We start from the raw sequence: 18,435 nt of genomic DNA, 5'->3' as shown, positions 1-18,435 counted from the left end.
TTTGCGGTTGCAAATGTACGCGGATGTAAAGATTTTGGGACTTGTGGGCCGACTAACTGACGTAAAATTATAGTTGTAAGCTGAAATTGGTTAAATTTTCATTGATAATAAAGTGGTATTATGGCAAAACTAAAGATAGATTTCTCGACAAATAACGCAATCTCAATTTTCTTCCGTTCAAAAATGATCTCGAAAGTGGTATAATGATGCACAATGTAGAAAAAGTCGGTGTTCAAACTGACTGGTGAATTGATGAATTTATTAGTAATGTATAAAAATAAAACAAGGACAATACATTAAAATATTGAACTGATTGCTCGAAATGCTAATCTTTCTACTTGGTCGAAATTTTTGCTGACTTTTTCTGGGTCTTCTTTGAAGTTCCCACTTTTTTCTTGGTAATTGTTTTCTTTGTCTTTTTCTTAGAGTCCTTGTCAGACTTTTCTGGTTTGCTTTCAACTTTTGATTTTACTGTTTTTGTTGTCTTTTTTGTTTTCTTTTTAGCAATTTTCTTTGTCACTTGTTTCTTTTGGGCTTGTTTCAATTTTTGTTTTTCGAGTTTTTCTTTGGCCTGCTGCTTCTTGATTGCAGCTCTTACTTTCGCCTTGGCTTCCTTTTCTTCTTTAGCGAGTTCAGCTTTGTTGATTTTGTAACATCCAAGTGAAGTTTTTGGATGGAACAGAAATTCTGATTCAATTAATTTCTTGAGATTTCTATTCAAATGTTTGGTGAAACCTTGTTGCTTGGCTTCGAAATTTTCTTCGATATATTTGCGTATAAATACTCGAGAAGATCCTTTCTTTTCTTCTTGTGATTTGATTGCAGCGATTATCATTTCTTTGTATCCAGGATGAGTCGGAACGTGACGGGGTTTAGTTGCTTTGGTCTTCTGTGGTGATGACATTTTTGCAGACTAATAGAGAATTTCATGTAAAGGATTAGCAAACAGTCAACTGTAATCTTCTTATTGATTCGCCTGATTTTTATTCTCCAAAGGCGCAAGACAACGATAACGATAATACAAATATGACTCCAGACATTCATGATTGCTTAGTATATAACTATGAATCTTGCACCTCGCTCTTCCGATAAGATAATAAATCTGGTACGCAAGATTTTCAATTGTTGAGCAAATAAACACTAATTATAGATCTAATTGAAAATCCTTCAAACACGATGTCTCTTTTGGTTAATGAAACAAATTTGTAATTGTATTTCCGAATACATTTGATCCATTGCCAGGACTAGGGTTTTGTTTTTTATCTATTTAAAAAAAACATCGTGTTTAAACAAGGGCTCGTTTTAAATCAATTTTTTTCTGTATTATTTGCATTTTTTTTTGAAATACCCATTGTATCGCCGCGAAACTACGCCAAAACGTTGCATTCTGGCAGCTGCACACGCAGCCGGAATTATAATTTCAAAAATGTAAGTAAAAATTCTTATTTTGACTTTTACTTCTAATGCGTACATTTATCGCAACGTTTGTATCTCCACCAAAGTCATAAAATTTTAACCGGAATGTTTATCCGAGATATCCGAAGACGTTTTGAGTAAGAAAAATCATGGAACTTAGCTCAGGAGCCTACTACAAAAGCAATTAGATCAAGGGCAGCTTCCGGCAAAACGAGTGGGTTGCGATAATAAAGAATATGCCCATATCGCCGGCAATCTACTGATATAAACGATGTGACACCCTAGCCTAGCCTATGCCAATTGCAAGGCTCCTCTGATGCAAAGACGCCACAACTAATCTGTTACAGCGCCATAATATGGATTTCGAGTTCATGTATTGGCATTTTCTCATAAAATGAAGGCAGTATTACGGTTAATACTTTTCGGTTAGTTTATGCTTAACATACTTCGGTTTTAAGGTTGAAGTGATAGAGATTTTTAAGGTTATACAAACTCATTTATTCGATCGCATCTCAATTTTCGCTAGGTGGTTTTGTCGTAGCAGGGTCGTAATGGCTTATCGGTTGCGTCTTACTGCGCAAACCACTGAACTACAGCTTGAGATGGTGTGTATATAAGCCTCTATCGATATTTGTGGCGTTTTGAGGGATTTATTGCAAATAAGATGCGCTTGGCAAGTTTTTACATTCATTTTTCTTCAACCTATTTATTACAAAAAAATCAAATAATACAGGCATTTCGAATAAAACAGGCAAAAAAAAACTTGATTCAAAACAATTGTTTTAAAACAATTCTTTTTGAACAAATCTCTAGCCAGAACATGCATTACTTACACTTATTATTGTATGTTCATAGAAAACTCACATTAATTGTAATATTTTGAAATTCAAAATCCTTTTACTGAGGTTACGTTTTTACCTGCGCATGAACTTTAATGTAACCACTGTTTCTCCCGGCTCTACGGCATACATTGGCGTATATTACACCTACTATTAAAGAAACTTAATGAGTATTGAAGCACAGCTCAGTAAATTACGATTTTCGATATTTCGGATATTTTTGTTCAATGAGTTAAGAGAATCAATTTATGCGATGAAGCATTCAGTTGCAACTATATGTGGATCGAGACAAATTTCATGGGGCTGTCTGCTCTTTTGCGCCAAAACTGTTTGCTGTTAATTAACAGAACATTTGCACCCCCGTACAAATGTCCCGGCACTTGCGCACCCCTCAACTGCACCCAGGGCACTTGTACGGGCACTTGTACCTGCATACTTTGCACCCAGGGACATTTGCATCCATAAACATTTTCACTTATGTAAGTTTGTACACATGTACGTTAGCACCAATGGACATTTCCATATATTGTTGCATCTACGTACAGTTACACCGATAATGTTGCCACTGTTGCGTGATCTTTTTCGTCTGGTTCAAGATTTTGACCAAACTAAGTCTATGGATGTAAATCCGAATTAATCTCGTGTGTGTTTACAATGAATTCGCCACCATCACAGGCAGTGGTGGGATCCAGCCGGTTCGCACCGGTTATATAGACCCGTCTCACAGAATTTTATGAGATCAGCGAACCGGTTAACTTACTGGTTACTGTCAATGTTCAGTTTGTAACACGACCGGCTGAAAAATATGACTTTTGTGATGAAACCAGTTGACAAAAAAATTGAATCCCACCACTGATTACAGGGTATAACATTAGAATGTACATATCTCGTATAAAAATGACAATAAAACCTCGTCTACTTCATAGGCTGGTGGATATGTATGTAAATGTTGAAGGATGGTATGTCGTCCTCCCGATTCGATAATTAATCTGGAACGCAAGATTTTCAATTGTTAAACAAATAAATAATAATTATATCTAATCCATTGAAATCTAATTGAAAATCCTATGAACACGATGTCTCTCGGTTTACAAATACATTTAATCCATTGCCAGGACACGCATTCAGTAGACTTCTTGTTGTATGTAAATACTAAATTCACATAAATTATAATGTTAAAATTTCGTGAAATTCAGAGACTTGTGACTGTGGTGACGTTATTACCTGCGTATGGACCTTTCCCCGACCTTTGACCCCCGAAAAATTTCTTCTATACTTTACCATTGCAAAATTTTCAGGGCTATTTTAAAAGTGCTTTTGCAAGTTTGCGCCTGTAAAATGAGGTATATGTTACAAATAATCATTATGATTCATCGCATACAACAATGTTTTCTTTAAAAGTACCGGTAAAGAATTTTAGCTTAGTCTATCACAGCTATTTCTACACTAATTTATTATTACTGCAATTAAATTAAAACTCCTGGGAAGACAGAGTGATCATTGAATTATCTGATTCATATTTAAGTTTCCGAAACACAACAGAAAACTAACGAATAGAGTTCAAAAACGCGAAAACGAGGTAATGTTTACGACCGCGCTTGAAAATCTGTCTGAGTGAGAATAGTGTCTGAGCAGATGCGAAAAGGGAGCATTGTTACGTCACTTTTTGTATTTTGCTGATTGGCCAATGTCACGAAATAAACAAGGAAGTCAATGTTCGGGGAAAGATCCATAGTGATAAGAACTCAAATATAACCATTTTTGTGCGCCTTTACGCCACACAGTGGTGTACATTACATCTAAATCTATTACACCTACTTGGAGGAAAGCTCTCTTAATGTGATCTCAGTAAATCACGATTTTTTGAAATTTTACATATTTTTGTTCGAAGAGCTAATAGAATCATTTGATGCGACGAAGCATGCAATTGCAACTATGTCTGGACCGAGAGAATGTTTATGAAACTGACTTTGCGATCCATCTCCTCCCTTGTACGTACATTTGCATCCACTTATATAAGAATCCATGTACATTTGTAGCCATAAACATTTACACCCATGTACGTTTGTATCCATATAGGCTACGTCCGCACGCATGGAAATTTGCACCAATGTACGTTCGTACCCATTTTTGCACCCGTGAACGTTTGAAACCAGGAAGTCTGTACCCATATACGTTTGCGCTCATGAACATTTGCACGAAAGTAGGCTACGTTTGAACCCATATACATTTATACCCATATACGTCTGCGCCCATGGACATTTGCACCAATGTAAGTTTGATCCATGCACGTTTGCACTCGTTAGAACGTTAGAACCCATGTCCTTTTCCTTTTGTACCCATCTACGTTTGCGTACCCATGCACGTTTGCACCCGTGAACGTCTGCCCCATGTACGTTTGTACACTTATATGTTAGTGCCCATTGACATGTGCACCCATCTACGTTGCACTCATGGGCATTTGCACGAATGTATGTTTGCACCCATGTACGTTTGCACCCATGGACATTACATACATGGACGTTCCCCTCTACGAACATTTGCACCAATAATGTTGTCTACCGTTACATGATGTTTTTTAATCTGGTCAATGGATGAAAATCCAAATTAATCTCGTGTGTGTTTGCAATGAGTTCGATTTCATTACAGGTTATATCATTAGAATGTACATCCTTCGTAGGAAAATGGCAATATGCGAGTAAATTTAAACGGATTGTGTGAATGTTCACTGTGCGAAAATCCATGGGCTCAAATGTACGTCGGGTGTAAATGTCCGTGGGTGCAAATGTACGGGTGAAAAGTTTGGTGGGTCTAAAAATTTGCAGGTGCAACTGTCTTTACGGTTGAGGCTGTAAAAATGGTTGGATGTCAGGAAATAGCTGAAATCTGAAGCAAATGGTTAAATTTTGAAAACTAATGATATTTTTTCCGACAAATGGCGCAAACTCATTTTTTTCTGTTTAAAAGGGATTTTGTAACATCCAGGTGAAGTTTTTGGATGGAACAGAAATTCTGATTCAATTAACTTCTTGAGATTTCTATTCAAATGTGTGTGAAACCTTGATGCTTGACATCAAAATTTCCTTCGATATATTTGCGAATAAATTACTCGAGAAGATCCTGTCTTCTTGTGATTTGATTGCAGCGATGATCATTTCTCTGTATCTAGGATGAGTCGAAACATGACGAGGTTTAGTTACTTTTTTTTTTGTGACGACATTTTTGTAGATATTATTTGACCAATAGAGAGTATTATGCAATGATGTAACAAACAAACAACTGTGGCTTCTCATTGATTGACCCGATTTTTATCCTCAAAACGCGCTAGTCGGCGATAAAGATAATATAAGCCTGTCGCCAGAAAATTATAATTTCTTTTCATATGGCTCTAAATCTTGCTCCTCGGCGCTTTCGATAAAATAATTAATCGGAAACGCCAAGTTTTCATTTCTCAGACAAGTGAACGGTAATTATACCTTATGTAAATCATTTAATCGTCATCTAGTTGATGACACAAAATTTTTATTGCACTTACAAAGGGACAAATCCATTGCCAAGATACACATTAGCATATAGACTCTTAATGTAAGTTACACAATCTACACAGCATATTGATTACATTAACTTTAAATATTTGAATTCCAAAATCGCTTAACACCCGCGTATGGTAATCCCAAGTAACCAATTTTCTTCATACATCCCACCTACATCATGGCTCGAGACAAAACAACCGCATGTGTTGTATTTACACCACTTTGCTAACACTCATCGAGTATTAGACTGTATTGAAGTTTTCGGAAATTACGGATATCATATACAAAAACATCACACAATCATATAAAACATGAAATTAGCAATTGGCCCCACATCAGTGTGAGGGTTGAGGGTAAAATAGTTAGAACTAGCGTTTCATGATAGCATTTGAATCTTCTTTAAATATCATATCAATTGGAAATAGTTTACTCCGAATCCGCTTTTCAATAATACCAAAGGGTAACCTGGTATTACACGCGATTCGGTCAGTGCATCAAATACTTGTGTCAAATTGAATACAATTTTCAAATATTTAATAGTATTTTGTTTAATCTAATCATTCATAATGCTGGAAATAGGGTTTATATTTTACTGATCAAGAAGAGACATTTTAACCTTTGGTTTAGTCTGAAAATTCGCGCCATAAAATTGAGTCAAGAAATATCTGTGACGTTCGGACGACAAAAACTAATGAAGATACCGATGTTTGTAATATTATCGGGTATCAAGATCTAACGGTCTCGATTCGATGCAGCTTTTGTTACCATGAGTTTGTTGTTTAGAACAGTTATTGTGCGGTTTTCAATTGCGAACTATCTAGCAAATAGTGAAAAACGCCCTTCGACTACAAGAATCTCGTTTAATGTTTGCATGTACGTGGAGCACATCATTGATAATCTTATAAGGCATAGATCCGTGGTGTATCCACGTCTCTGTACGTGAACTAACTCCGTGTGAACTTTCCTTAATCAATATTTCACAGTGTTTACAATGTCACGAACCAGGAATGTAAATTTCGTCGCTTCAACTACATCTTTTGTTACGAACGGTTATCGTTATTGGGGTTTATTAGTAAGAGCACGAACTAAATGCAGTTGGTCACGAGAAGTAAAAAAAATAACGGACACTGGATAAATAGGTTAATTACATTTACATATCACGCAAAATAAGCTTTATTATTAACCCCACTATAATGTGAAGAGAAAATAAATATCACACATATTCAAAAATCATGCTCTTTCTCCGCGGATTCTTCTGGCTAACTGAATGTCTTTCGGCATGATGGTCACTCTTTTAGCATGAATAGCGCAGAGATTTGTGTCTTCAAATAATCCGACCAGATAAGCTTCACTTGCTTCTTGAAGAGCTCCTATGGCTGCACTTTGAAACCTCAAATCCGTTTTGAAATCTTGTGCGATCTCTCGGACCAATCTTTGGAATGGAAGTTTTCGGATGAGAAGTTCGGTAGATTTTTGGTAACGACGAATTTCACGAAGAGCTACTGTTCCAGGTCTGTATCTGTGTGGCTTCTTTACTCCTCCAGTGGACGGAGCACTTTTACGTGCTGCTTTAGTTGCTAGTTGCTTTCTCGGCGCTTTTCCACCAGTCGATTTGCGAGCGGTTTGCTTGGTTCGTGCCATATTGTTTGAAGGTCAATAGATAGATAACTCTTATGTAACTGCGATTTCAAATCAAATGATGAAATAACTCGTAAGTGGTCTAGTTTATATATCGCGAGGGCGGCTGATGCCATATCAAAAACGCATCAATTTTCTAGTCTTTTCTCTACTCTAAAATCGCAGTTCAATTTCCTGTAGCATAATCAATAAATTACGCCTCGGGGGTCGAGAGAAGGCCATAGATAACGGAAGACCACTAGCGTCACAATTCTCGGTCTATTGTTGTATTGTTTATTTCTAACCGCCTGCTGGAAGAATTATATCGTAAGACGGCATGTGTCATGCAGAGCCATACAGGAAATTATAATCAAGAACACCTGGCCAATTGTGACATCAGCAAGATACGCCATAAAGCATCACAACGTTTTCCAGGTTCCAGAATAATAGATTGATCAATGCTAAATCAAGATTGACCAAAAAATCAAATGATATTTATTGTAATTTTATTGCAATAATTCAAATATTAAATTGAAATGATTTTGAAGACATACAATGCTGTAGTAAAATTTCAATTGGCATTTATTGTAAAAAAACTTCAATTGATAATAACCACTTTAATAAAAATTTTATGCGCCTTCAGTCCAATAAGCAAAACTTCAAATCTGAACTTCATCAAGATTTTGGTTTTGCAATATTTACTCAAGTCACTCGACACATTACTTGTCATTTTTATTATATATATTTGCCTGATTCCTGATCACATTTTAGTAATATTTCATGCCATCGCGGGCTTTGTTTCATGATAGTTAACAGTCAAAAATATCAATTGGCTTTGTTTCAATGATTACTGAATGGTGTACTATATTTATTTATTCCTCTTTGCAACTCGTAGAGAAGACAAGTAGAGAAGTAGACATGGAAGTAGAAATAGACAAGAAGACATGGTGGCTTCTTCAGCTATATTGTCTGTTCGAAAGCGAAAATACAAGCCCAAAATTGAGAAATACTTATTGAATATTGAATTCTAAATATACCAGAGTTGACAGAGCAGATCGTCACCCTGCCCAACAACCTAAAGCCTACGAATAGGCCTTACTACGGTTATCATCTACAGCAGAGTTTCCCAAACTTTTTGGGCCGCGGACCCCCATTGGTCAATCTTAATTTTGACGGACCCCCATCCTAAGCCGTAACAATTTTTGTCCCTATAACCAACGAGTAAGGATATTGTTACGACAATAATGTGATGAACGAGGTTGCTTTTCACTGCACAATTTATCAATTCTGGGAACAATGTGTGACAAGCAAACTTGTAGGTCCGACTCTACGGCAAGTCTCGACCTGTATTTTGTCATCCTGTTGGTAAGAGCTGGAAATGCAGCTTCGGACATTTGGGTCGTTGCAGAAGGCAATAAAATTAAAATTTTAATTGCCTTTTCTGACAGTAATGAATATTAGTCCACAACGTTCGACTAAAAATGCAATGACTTTTTGATTGAAATCAATCATTAAAGAGAATTTTTTCATATATATCGTTGCTTGACTCCATGTGCAGTTATCACGGACCCATCCCAGTTTGTGAAACCCTAATCTACAAAATATCTTCATTTCTTGTATAACAGACATTATGTTATACTCCAAGGTTTTTCATAGTAATAAATTGTGTTTTATGATATACGTTTAAAACTAATCACATAATGCACATGCGATACTATGTGAATTCGTGATTATCTTGACTTCAGAAGCATAGTCAATCGCTGCTTTGTAAATTTAAGAAGTATAAGGATGGTGGAAAAGACTACGAACGATATATGTGAAATTAACTCTGGTCCGCCATTAAGATCGTCGATGGCCATTCAAATGGAAGCTAAATCTCAATTAAAATTTATGTAAAAAAAGTATATGTATAAACTTATCAATATTTTTGAAATAATATTGAAATTGTTTATCCATTTTCTATTATCAATTCCTCATGCTGGCCTTTGAAAATTGTATTTACATTACCAATATATATATATATATATATATGGCTAACCTCTTTTCAAAATATATTTTGCGAGTTTCATAGCGTGAAACGAACGTGTATTGATCAATCAATCTAGATGCTAGATTTTTTAGAAAGCGAGCAAAACGGCATCTATTTCAAGCTTTCGATTGCATGAACTAACTTCTTGGGCCAACGATCTGAAATGATTTTGTGTGATAATGCGCAATCCATGTTTTGTCGTTATGCATTCTACAAACCGAATAGGGGACAAAATGGTTTATACAACATCACAAGATGGTATTTATGAAAATGTTATTGCTTGCCCAGACCGATTCAAACGAGAAACCCTATGTTCAGATAATGCACTGCTTCAATTTACATAATGAAACTTTTATGCATAAAATTTCATCTTCATGGATTTTGCGAAATTGTGCTGCGAGAAGATTGTTCGAATATTTACGACTTGATTAAATTTATGCCTTGTTCAAAACAAGCTATTGATCTCGCTGCAGACTTATTATCGTTCAGTTCATCATGGCCTAATTATCAAACGAATTTTAATTACCGATTAACGTCGAAATCCCGTTGTCGACCGTGAATGGGACGCACGCATAATCTCGTCCGATTTATCCCCTTTTTTTCTTTTCTTCTTGTGCCTTCAGAGTATAAAAGAATGCCATACTTGTAGAAGATCATCAAAAAACGTAAACTGAAATTAATATCCACTGCCTTCGGAATTTCAATCAAGATGTCGTCACCACAGAAAACCAAAGCAACAAAACCTCGTCATGTTCCGACTCATCCTGGATACAAAGAAATGATCATCGCTGCAATCAAATCACAAGAAGAAAAGAAAGGATCATCACGAGTTTTTATTCGCAAATATATCGAGGAAAATTTTGATGTCAAGCAACAAGGTTTCACTACACATTTAAATAGAAATCTCAAGAAGTTAATTGAATCAGAATTTCTGTTTCATCCGAAAACTTCACCTGGATGTTATAAAATCAACAAAGCTGAAATAGCTAAAGAAGAAAAGGAAGCCAAGGCAAAAGCAAAAGCTGCAATTAAGAAGCAACAGGAAAAAGAAAAACTCGAGAAGGCAAAGGCGAAAAAACTTGAAAACAAGAAAAGTACACAAAAGAGCGAAATAAAGAAAAAGACTACAGTCAAGAAAACGAGTGCCACCAAGAAAAAGCCCGTATCAAAGAAAGAAACGGGAAACAAAACAATGAAAAAGAAAGCATCTACCAAAGTAGACAAAAAGACCACGAAAACTACAAAAAAGACCATAACCAAGAAATCTACGAAGAAGACTCCAAAGAAACCTTCGATTAAAAAACCGAAAGCTAAGAAAGTCAACAAAGTCCAAAAATAACTTCAGCCGAATTGTATTTTTGAGTTTTAACTATATGTTATTTGAATGACAATAAATAAATAAAATGAACTACTTGTAGTGTTACAAGAATAAACACAATTTGTTTTATACGATTGATAGGCAACATCCGAAATGAAGGAGTCGGTGTGCGCGTTCTAAAATCTACTCCACAGAAGAATTAATTTATTCGCACTTGTTAACCACGGATTATATTTAATAGGAATTCGTGTTATACCATGTGGCGTGTTTAATGTGTATAATCTCTTGATCAATAATACATCGAATAACACATTCATCGAATAAAAGATAACCTAAATATGTGGGAGAGAAGGCGGATAAATATAGAGTCGCTGATTAAGCAGACAATAATAACACAACTAACAGTTGGGGTTACGTGAAACTAACTACCTTTCCTTGCTCTATGTCTCATAGCGCAGGTGGAACCGTATGCGTATAACGCAAGGATGCTATAGCAAGAGTGAAAATGACTTGGTGCACATGAACACAAATATATTTTTGTAACGTTTCGTCTGACCGAGATCATTCATCATTCATTTCTAGTGGTTCTGATGTTTTTAATTTGTTGATAAAATATGTCCCTTCGTTTGCCGGTATGTTTGATCTCGATACAGTTTTTCAAGTCCGATTACCAAGAAGTTGTTGTTGAAATGACCTAATTGACTGAAATGTTTGCCGACTGCGAAATCTTTGTTTTTTTGGATGATGCTTCTAATGTGTTCTGTAATTCTGTATTTTAAATGTCTGCCTGTTTCTCCGATATATTGCATTCCGCATAATACGTTGTAAAAAAAACTTTAGGACCATTGAGTTGCGTCGAGTTGCGCTCATATACAACATGACTTATTTGTACACGAAAAATCGTTTTAATAAATCTTTTATGCTGTTATTGGACACGTTTATGCTGTTATTGGACACGCCATAACGATCGTTTCAAAATTTTGTTGTTATTTGTCTCCGTCTCCATTTTTAAAAAATCGCTTTTCTCTCCGAATACTGGACCAATTGCTTTGATATTTTCAGTGGTTAAAGATAAAATTTTTCTCCAGAAGGCTATTACTTACTATTACTTATTATATTTACTCATTTTTATTTCTATATCAAGCACAAGAATTGTTAGTACTGTGATGAAACCTATTTTGGTCTTGTAAATGCTGTTATTCGTATTACTGCTATATTTTGTATTTTGACGTCGGAGACACCGAGGGCGCTACTGCACGGTCAATCTTTCTTCTGATATCCCATTAAGGAAGGCTGTGGGTTGCAGAAATGCAGCTGCGTTTTTTTCAGTTAGATTTTATGGCTATTATTTTAGGATAGGTTTGAATATTGTAATTTCAGTCAATAGGATTATATTACTGTTTGAGTATAGCGTAATTACAGTTGTTTTGGTGTTGTATTATACTAGGTTTTAGTCTAGTGTAGTACCTGAAGTACTCATAGCGGGCGTTGCATATCAAATTTTGCATATGTCAATCCCAACCCCTACCTGACTGCGTCATCTAAAAATAAAATGACTACGGCTTCACAGTGACGTAATGAGGACCTTCAAACTGTACGAACAATCATCAAACCCTCGTAGACAATCAACCGAAATCGATCAAACTATTTCCCTCGTTTTCTGGTCGCAACGATCCCGATATGAGAGAGATCACGGCCGTTAGTGTTCTTTATCGTCGGCACAGATGCCATTTCGGGCGATCATAGGTATATTTGGCAAGTCCTATGACGTGGTTGTGGTAATGTCGTAATTTTTGGATGGCGCAGCCAGGTGGGAGTTAGAATTAACATGCGAAAAATCGTTATGATACGTCCACTAGAAGTACAAAACTACACAAGACCCGGTTTTCCTACGGAATTAGCTATTATCAAAGCTTTCCAATCGTTGATTGTCTGTATTGAGTTTGTTTTCAGATGTTTCAATTGTATATATTGTTTTCTTACAACGTGTTACCTGTTATTTTCATTGAACCATTTCTGTTCTATAGATTTCATACGTTTGGTTGTATATATTGAATTTTCAGATTGATAATTAGATTAAAATAGCATTAATTGAAGTGAAATTATATATTATATATATAAGCCATATGCGATTGTTTTTACTATCGGAAGCAAAGCTCGTTGGTGAAGGTTTTTTAAACAACTTCTCACTGATATCGTGATGCAAATAGGAAAATGGCAAAACGCTGGTTACAGTATATGCTGAATTTTTACTATGTCACCTGAAACCTGTATCTTCTACAATATTAAAGAATACATAACAGCAGGATTATGTGAATTTGCGTTCGCGCTAAATTTGAAGTTCTCGCTAAAATTGAACGTGAAAGGTTTCCATCAGTCTCCACTCCATCAATCAACAGCCTTGCAGTTTAAATTGCATGGGTGTGTAATACAAGCCAGTGGCATACAACAAATTTCCCAGGGATCTATAATAGGGGTGTGCAACCTTTAACACAGGAGAGCCGGATACAAATAACTGGGTGAAACCGCGGGCCGCACCTTTATTTAACATAGGCTTTCTAGTAGTTACAGGCACAAAAATTTTGGTTATTGATCTTATGACATGCGTTGTTCGCCTCCAACAAGCTAGCTGATGATGCATTGTGACGCATAATGCATTTATATTAAATTGGACTCGGGTATCGGCTTTGCAACGCAATAGGATTGGAATTATTCGCAAATACCAGATTAAATTAAATTAAAACTCGTTTCGCGGGCCGCAAACCGTTCGAAATTGGCACTTCTCCGCGGGCAGCAAGATTTTCCTTGTGGTCTGCGGGCCGCAGGTTGCAGACGCCTGATCTATAACATTTAAATCACCGACTTGCCTGTGCTAAATTTCGCTTTTAAAATGATGAATGAATGGATTAAAAATGCCTTCACTTCCCTCCTCACTTTAAGATTCAAGCTTGATATAGGCAGGGCAAACATGATATCCCAACGTTATACTGCTTTATGTGAAATAATTGTGGGAATAGGACTGAGATTATTCTATCGGACAGAAGGTCTATGTTCGGAAAGCATGCAGCATTGGTATACGTGAATATAGTCTGTAAATATTCTGATTTTTCTTTATTCCGAGAATGATAATTTAAGAAATACGTGCCAGACGTTTAAAATGGTCACAAATGTAAACATGGTTTTGCTCCCACTCCCCTCCTCAATAAGTAATCCCGGACAAACGAATGCAAAAAAAAACAAAGTTTTGAAACGAGTAAGGTAATCACACGATCTGAAGTTTAATCGCATACCGGTTGTGGCATTATGCAACGTATTTCCGTCTGTCCCGGGCAGACGAATGCAAGCAAACAATGTTTCAAAACAAGTGCGGTAATCACACGATCTGAAGTTCAATCACAGATCAGTTAGGCTACAGCATTATGAAACGTATTTTTTGTCTGTCCTCTTTATTCCCGTCTATCCAAAAGTATCGGAACACTTGGACTTATCAGGAATACACAGTGGGAGTGAACGCCAATAAACATATTTTTACGACAAGGTTACAAACTAGGACACTCGTATGTAAGCACAAGTTCCTGGTAAATTAGCCCCGAAAAATTACCGACCCCTCGCTAAGCACGAAATCCGCTGACATGCGGTGGCATTTTGTTGACGTCAAACGTCGAATAAAAAAACGAACCTCATCGAACCTACTGGAAGCTTTGAATTATAAAAGTGTGAAAAACTTCCCGCGACAAAAACATTTTTCAACTTCTGAAAATAATTTCAAGGCAGTTAACCCAGTAGTTAATGAGAAAAGCGATTTGCGACGACTGCATTGTATAAATTCCGAAACGCCAGTGTTGTAGTTTTGTACTCTTAACTATTTTTTAAATTATCTGGCAGTGCGTGTAAAATACGTTCTACAAAGCTGCAACTAGTCTGCAATCGAACCTTAGATCGTGGTATTACAGCAATTGTTTTGTAAACATTGTTAGTATGCCGTCATCTACTTGGGAGAACTTGAGGAGAAGAGTGAGAGCAAAACGATGTTTACACCGGTAACCATTTTCAACGTCAGGCACGTATTTCTCGTATTCTAATTCTTGCAATACAAAAAAATTATAATGCTAATAGCCTCTGCTCAATGCTTCTATTTTATATCCGAAATCACCGATCGATTTTAATATTGCTGTCACCAATCAATCGACTCACAAAATCGTCTTTATTCACATATGATTGGCCAGTGGTTCCTTACCTTTTTTGTTGAATTCCCCTCATTTGCTGATTTTTTACCTCTTTATTGCTTCTCTCCATATGCATAGAAAACTATAATAAAGTTTGTATTATTATTGAATATATATTATCAAACTACGTAGAATTACATTCAATTACATAAGGATAATAAAATAATCAACATAATTATAATGCGATGATATCTTGCTGTACGTAGTGATGAATCATCCTCACGGAATCTGAAAATAAAAATGAGCAAAATAAGATGAGATCTAAAATATAAGTACGACTAGCTTTTGATAAAAGGACGTTTATTTTTTCGTTAAAAGGAAGAAACCAAGATGTATTGGTATGAGTATGATCATCGGGGTGCATGGTTATGGAAACCAATCTCAAGATTTCAACTCATTTTTCTCATCCGAGCCCGGAGTGATGTTATTGAAATTCCGAGATTTTTAGAAACAATCCAATATTAGAGCAAAATCATTTTGTATTTTTTATTTTCAATCATTTTTACAATAAATATGGCAGTTCGGCTCATGAAGGTGGACCAGCGTCATATTCATTGAGTTTTCCATGTCTGAGAGTAATAATTAAATCAGCTTTGATAGGTTCCCCTCGTGCGTTGACTGCCGAAATTTGAAAGGGAACCTTTGTGAATTTTCTTGAGCCATGTGTAATTCCGAACAAATATCGATATCGTAAAAGCATACGGTTTACATATTATCATATTACACCAAAATAGAGCCCGACAATAACAGTGATGAAATGATTCGCGTACAATGTAATAAACGGTACTTCTTGGCACATTGAGTCAACGCATTCTTCTCCGGGAAAACACGGCAGATCGCAATCATTTCCACAAACATCCTCCCCGTTGCAAATCGCAGGGTACTCACCTGGCGGATTGCACCCTAAAAGTAAGCGAATAGAATCAGTTTTAATTTCAAAAAATGCCCATTTCAATATAAATGGTATTACGAAGTGCGACATCATAATCCAAGTCAATCGATAACTTTTCACCATGTTTTAACAATACTGGCTTCAAACCTCATTTCAACAAGCAAACAGTGGCAAAAATTAATTGATTATCTTAGACTGTCGCTATTTTCGTTTAATGATGTCTTTCGTCGAACAAGAAGTTCTCAGAGTGGAAAGCATATAGAGTCGACATATTAAAATCGACCCCCAGTTCAAAACATTTCCTGACCCTATATCTTTTGGTAGAAAAACCATTTCCTTTGCAGTTGATAAATCATACTTCGACTGTTCTACGTCACGGTTTTTCACTAGTTTATAGCTATGTCTCCATACCGAGAACATTGGAATATAACTGCGACTTGAGCATGAAATTGAACAATGAGTCTTTTCTGTACCAAATTTATTTCTTGACGACCATTTCTTTTATATTTATGCCGGCCTTTCATCACAGATCGACTTAAGCAAATTTATTTTTAATTAATGGCCGGTTTTTACAAAGAAACACAATGTTTGAATATAGACGTTTCAGTATCGGTCTTTTGTGTATTTAAACTCACCAGCCTCTACGTTGAGTATTATCACTGAAGCAACAGCTAACATCAGGGTCAGTACCAAGATTTTGTTCATCATTTTTACTCGGGATGAAGGTTTTTGAAACAAAGCTAGTTTAAACTTTTTACCAAAAGATGATACAAATGGATATGCGGACAGATAAATTGTTGTTGTGGAACAAAAAAATTCGATTCTGCTTGGCTACGCTTCTAAATTCTGGTGCAATACTGGTGTAGATTACTTAAAAGTATACATAATTCATTCACAAGACTGTTCGACGTTTCATGAAATGAATATTTTGCGTATTTTCCGTTCTACAGGTGTTTTAAATTATCTACAACGGTTCCATTACATTTGAACCCACGTACATTTGAACCCATGACAATTGCACCTGTATGCTATTGCACCTATGGATTTTTTTTTGTTTCACGGATAGTTAAACCCATACTAACCCTATAACCCATGGGTTTTAGCACCCACATATAGATTGAACCGTGGATATACGCATGGGTTCAAATGTACATGGGTTCAAATGTACGGTCACCATCTACAACACACGAGCGTAACCCGATCTTTAGAGGGTGTTGTCTTCATGTTTTGGTCGGGAAGAAAAAAGGAGTAGCGAGCCATTTAGGTCCCGCTTGTTTATCGCCAGAAGTAACCAATGTCGTGTAAATTGAGTCGTCGCAGCCTAAAACGCTAAACACAATTACTTTGTGAAATTCATAACGGACTAGGGCATGAATCAACCTGACGTTGCGAAAGAAATAGTAATTACCGAATTCAATCACCAATACGATGTTGACAGCTTTCGTAGGGCTTGACATAACGCTCCAAACGCTGGTTACATAATATGCAGAATTTCTACTATGTGATCTAAAAACTGTATCTCCCACAGTATTAAAGAATACAAAACAGCAGGAGGAAGTGAATTTGCGTCCGCACTAAATTTAAAGTTATTGATAAATTTGAACGTGCAACGTTGCAGTTTAAATCATATGGGAGTGTGATATATACAGATCAGCGGCATTCAACAAATTATCCAGCGATCTATACCATCGCTTTGATACATTTAAAGCAGGACGACCGAATACAGATAGCTGGGTGAAACCGCGAGCCGCATATTCAAATATATATAGATTTTCTAAGTGGTATAGGATTACGACATCTGAAAAGTCGAAATCTCTGACAAACTTTTATTGAGCCACCTTGACCAATTTTGCTACCAAATGTTTTATATTATGGTATAAATTTTCTATGTATTCAAAAGCACGTCGCTTTCTTGGGAGAATACAATAAATACAGAGCAAAACGAAAGAAGCAAAATTGTTGCATTTTACTGAATCAAATGCAGGTTGACATACTAAAAATAGCCCAGAGTGATAAATTAAAGTAAACTATAGGTGCCGGTAGTGCAGAGGTTTGCAATCCATGGCACGCGTGGTGATTTTATATCCGTGTTTTGTTTTATTGTTTCGTCGTTATCATTTTTGTTTCTCGCATGCCGGTATTTGCGTTTATTCTGTTTTTAACTGTGCTATCAAACGCGATGTCTGTAGCCAAGAGGTCCAAATCAGATGAGAGACAATTTCAAGAGTCGTAGAAAACAATTTGTCGGTCGTCATGACAGAGCTGTATGTACAATTTGCTGAACAAATGTCTTTTGCCGTACCTCAAGTATTGAAATCAAACACAAAAAATTATTCAAAAATTATTGGGAAAAGAATGAAGCTCCTAAAAAGGCAGTTTCTCCTTACAAAAGTATCATTTAAAAAGAAAAACTATTTAAAATACAAGTCAAAAACTACAAGAAAGGGGGCCTCAAAGTTTCGCCGAGCTTGGGAAGCATTTTAAGATGGATTAATTTTGGTGACCTCAGGCTTGTGAAAGCCTTGCTTTTTGTATTCGGATATAGGTACTTGTGTGAACAATTTC

At 36.2% G+C, this 18,435-nt stretch overlaps 3 protein-coding genes and 1 long non-coding RNA gene across 4 annotated transcripts; 1 reads left to right on the top strand and 3 right to left on the bottom strand.

The window, feature by feature from the left end:
* Positions 1-231: 231 nt before the first annotated feature.
* Positions 232-953, bottom strand: LOC120332983 (histone H1-like). The gene has a single exon (XM_039400329.2). It carries the CDS (start codon positions 902-904, stop codon positions 335-337), a length of 570 nt encoding a protein of 189 aa, XP_039256263.2. The 5' UTR covers positions 905-953; the 3' UTR covers positions 232-334.
* Positions 954-6,838: 5,885 nt separating this feature from the next.
* LOC120332323 (histone H3.3A) lies at positions 6,839-7,484 on the bottom strand. Its single transcript, XM_039399541.2, has one exon. The coding sequence runs from the start codon at positions 7,427-7,429 to the stop codon at positions 7,019-7,021; it is 411 nt and encodes a 136-aa protein (XP_039255475.1). The 5' UTR covers positions 7,430-7,484; the 3' UTR covers positions 6,839-7,018.
* Positions 7,485-10,091: 2,607 nt separating this feature from the next.
* On the top strand, positions 10,092-10,872 carry LOC120332984 (histone H1-like). The gene has a single exon (XM_039400330.2). The coding sequence runs from the start codon at positions 10,144-10,146 to the stop codon at positions 10,771-10,773; it is 630 nt and encodes a 209-aa protein (XP_039256264.2). The 5' UTR covers positions 10,092-10,143; the 3' UTR covers positions 10,774-10,872.
* Positions 10,873-15,102: 4,230 nt separating this feature from the next.
* LOC120332926 (uncharacterized) lies at positions 15,103-16,835 on the bottom strand. The gene is made up of 3 exons (XR_005568170.2): positions 16,506-16,835; positions 15,766-15,881; positions 15,103-15,206 (listed from the first exon to the last, which is right to left on the bottom strand). It is a non-coding gene; the product is annotated as an uncharacterized LOC120332926 (long non-coding RNA).
* Between the last annotated feature and the right edge of the window lie 1,600 nt (positions 16,836-18,435).

Source organism: Styela clava, chromosome 13 (genome assembly GCF_964204865.1).
Source record: "Styela clava chromosome 13, kaStyClav1.hap1.2, whole genome shotgun sequence".
Classification (NCBI taxonomy): domain Eukaryota; kingdom Metazoa; phylum Chordata; class Ascidiacea; order Stolidobranchia; family Styelidae; genus Styela; species Styela clava.
This window is presented reverse-complemented; position numbering and strand designations above follow the sequence as displayed.

Bases quoted from the DNA above. Each gene is read 5' to 3' on its own strand.
- LOC120332323 (XM_039399541.2), bottom strand. From the start codon at position 7,429: ATGGCACGAACCAAGCAAACCGCTCGCAAATCGACTGGTGGAAAAGCG.
- LOC120332983 (XM_039400329.2), bottom strand. From the start codon at position 904: ATGTCATCACCACAGAAGACCAAAGCAACTAAACCCCGTCACGTTCCG.
- LOC120332984 (XM_039400330.2), top strand. From the start codon at position 10,144: ATGTCGTCACCACAGAAAACCAAAGCAACAAAACCTCGTCATGTTCCG.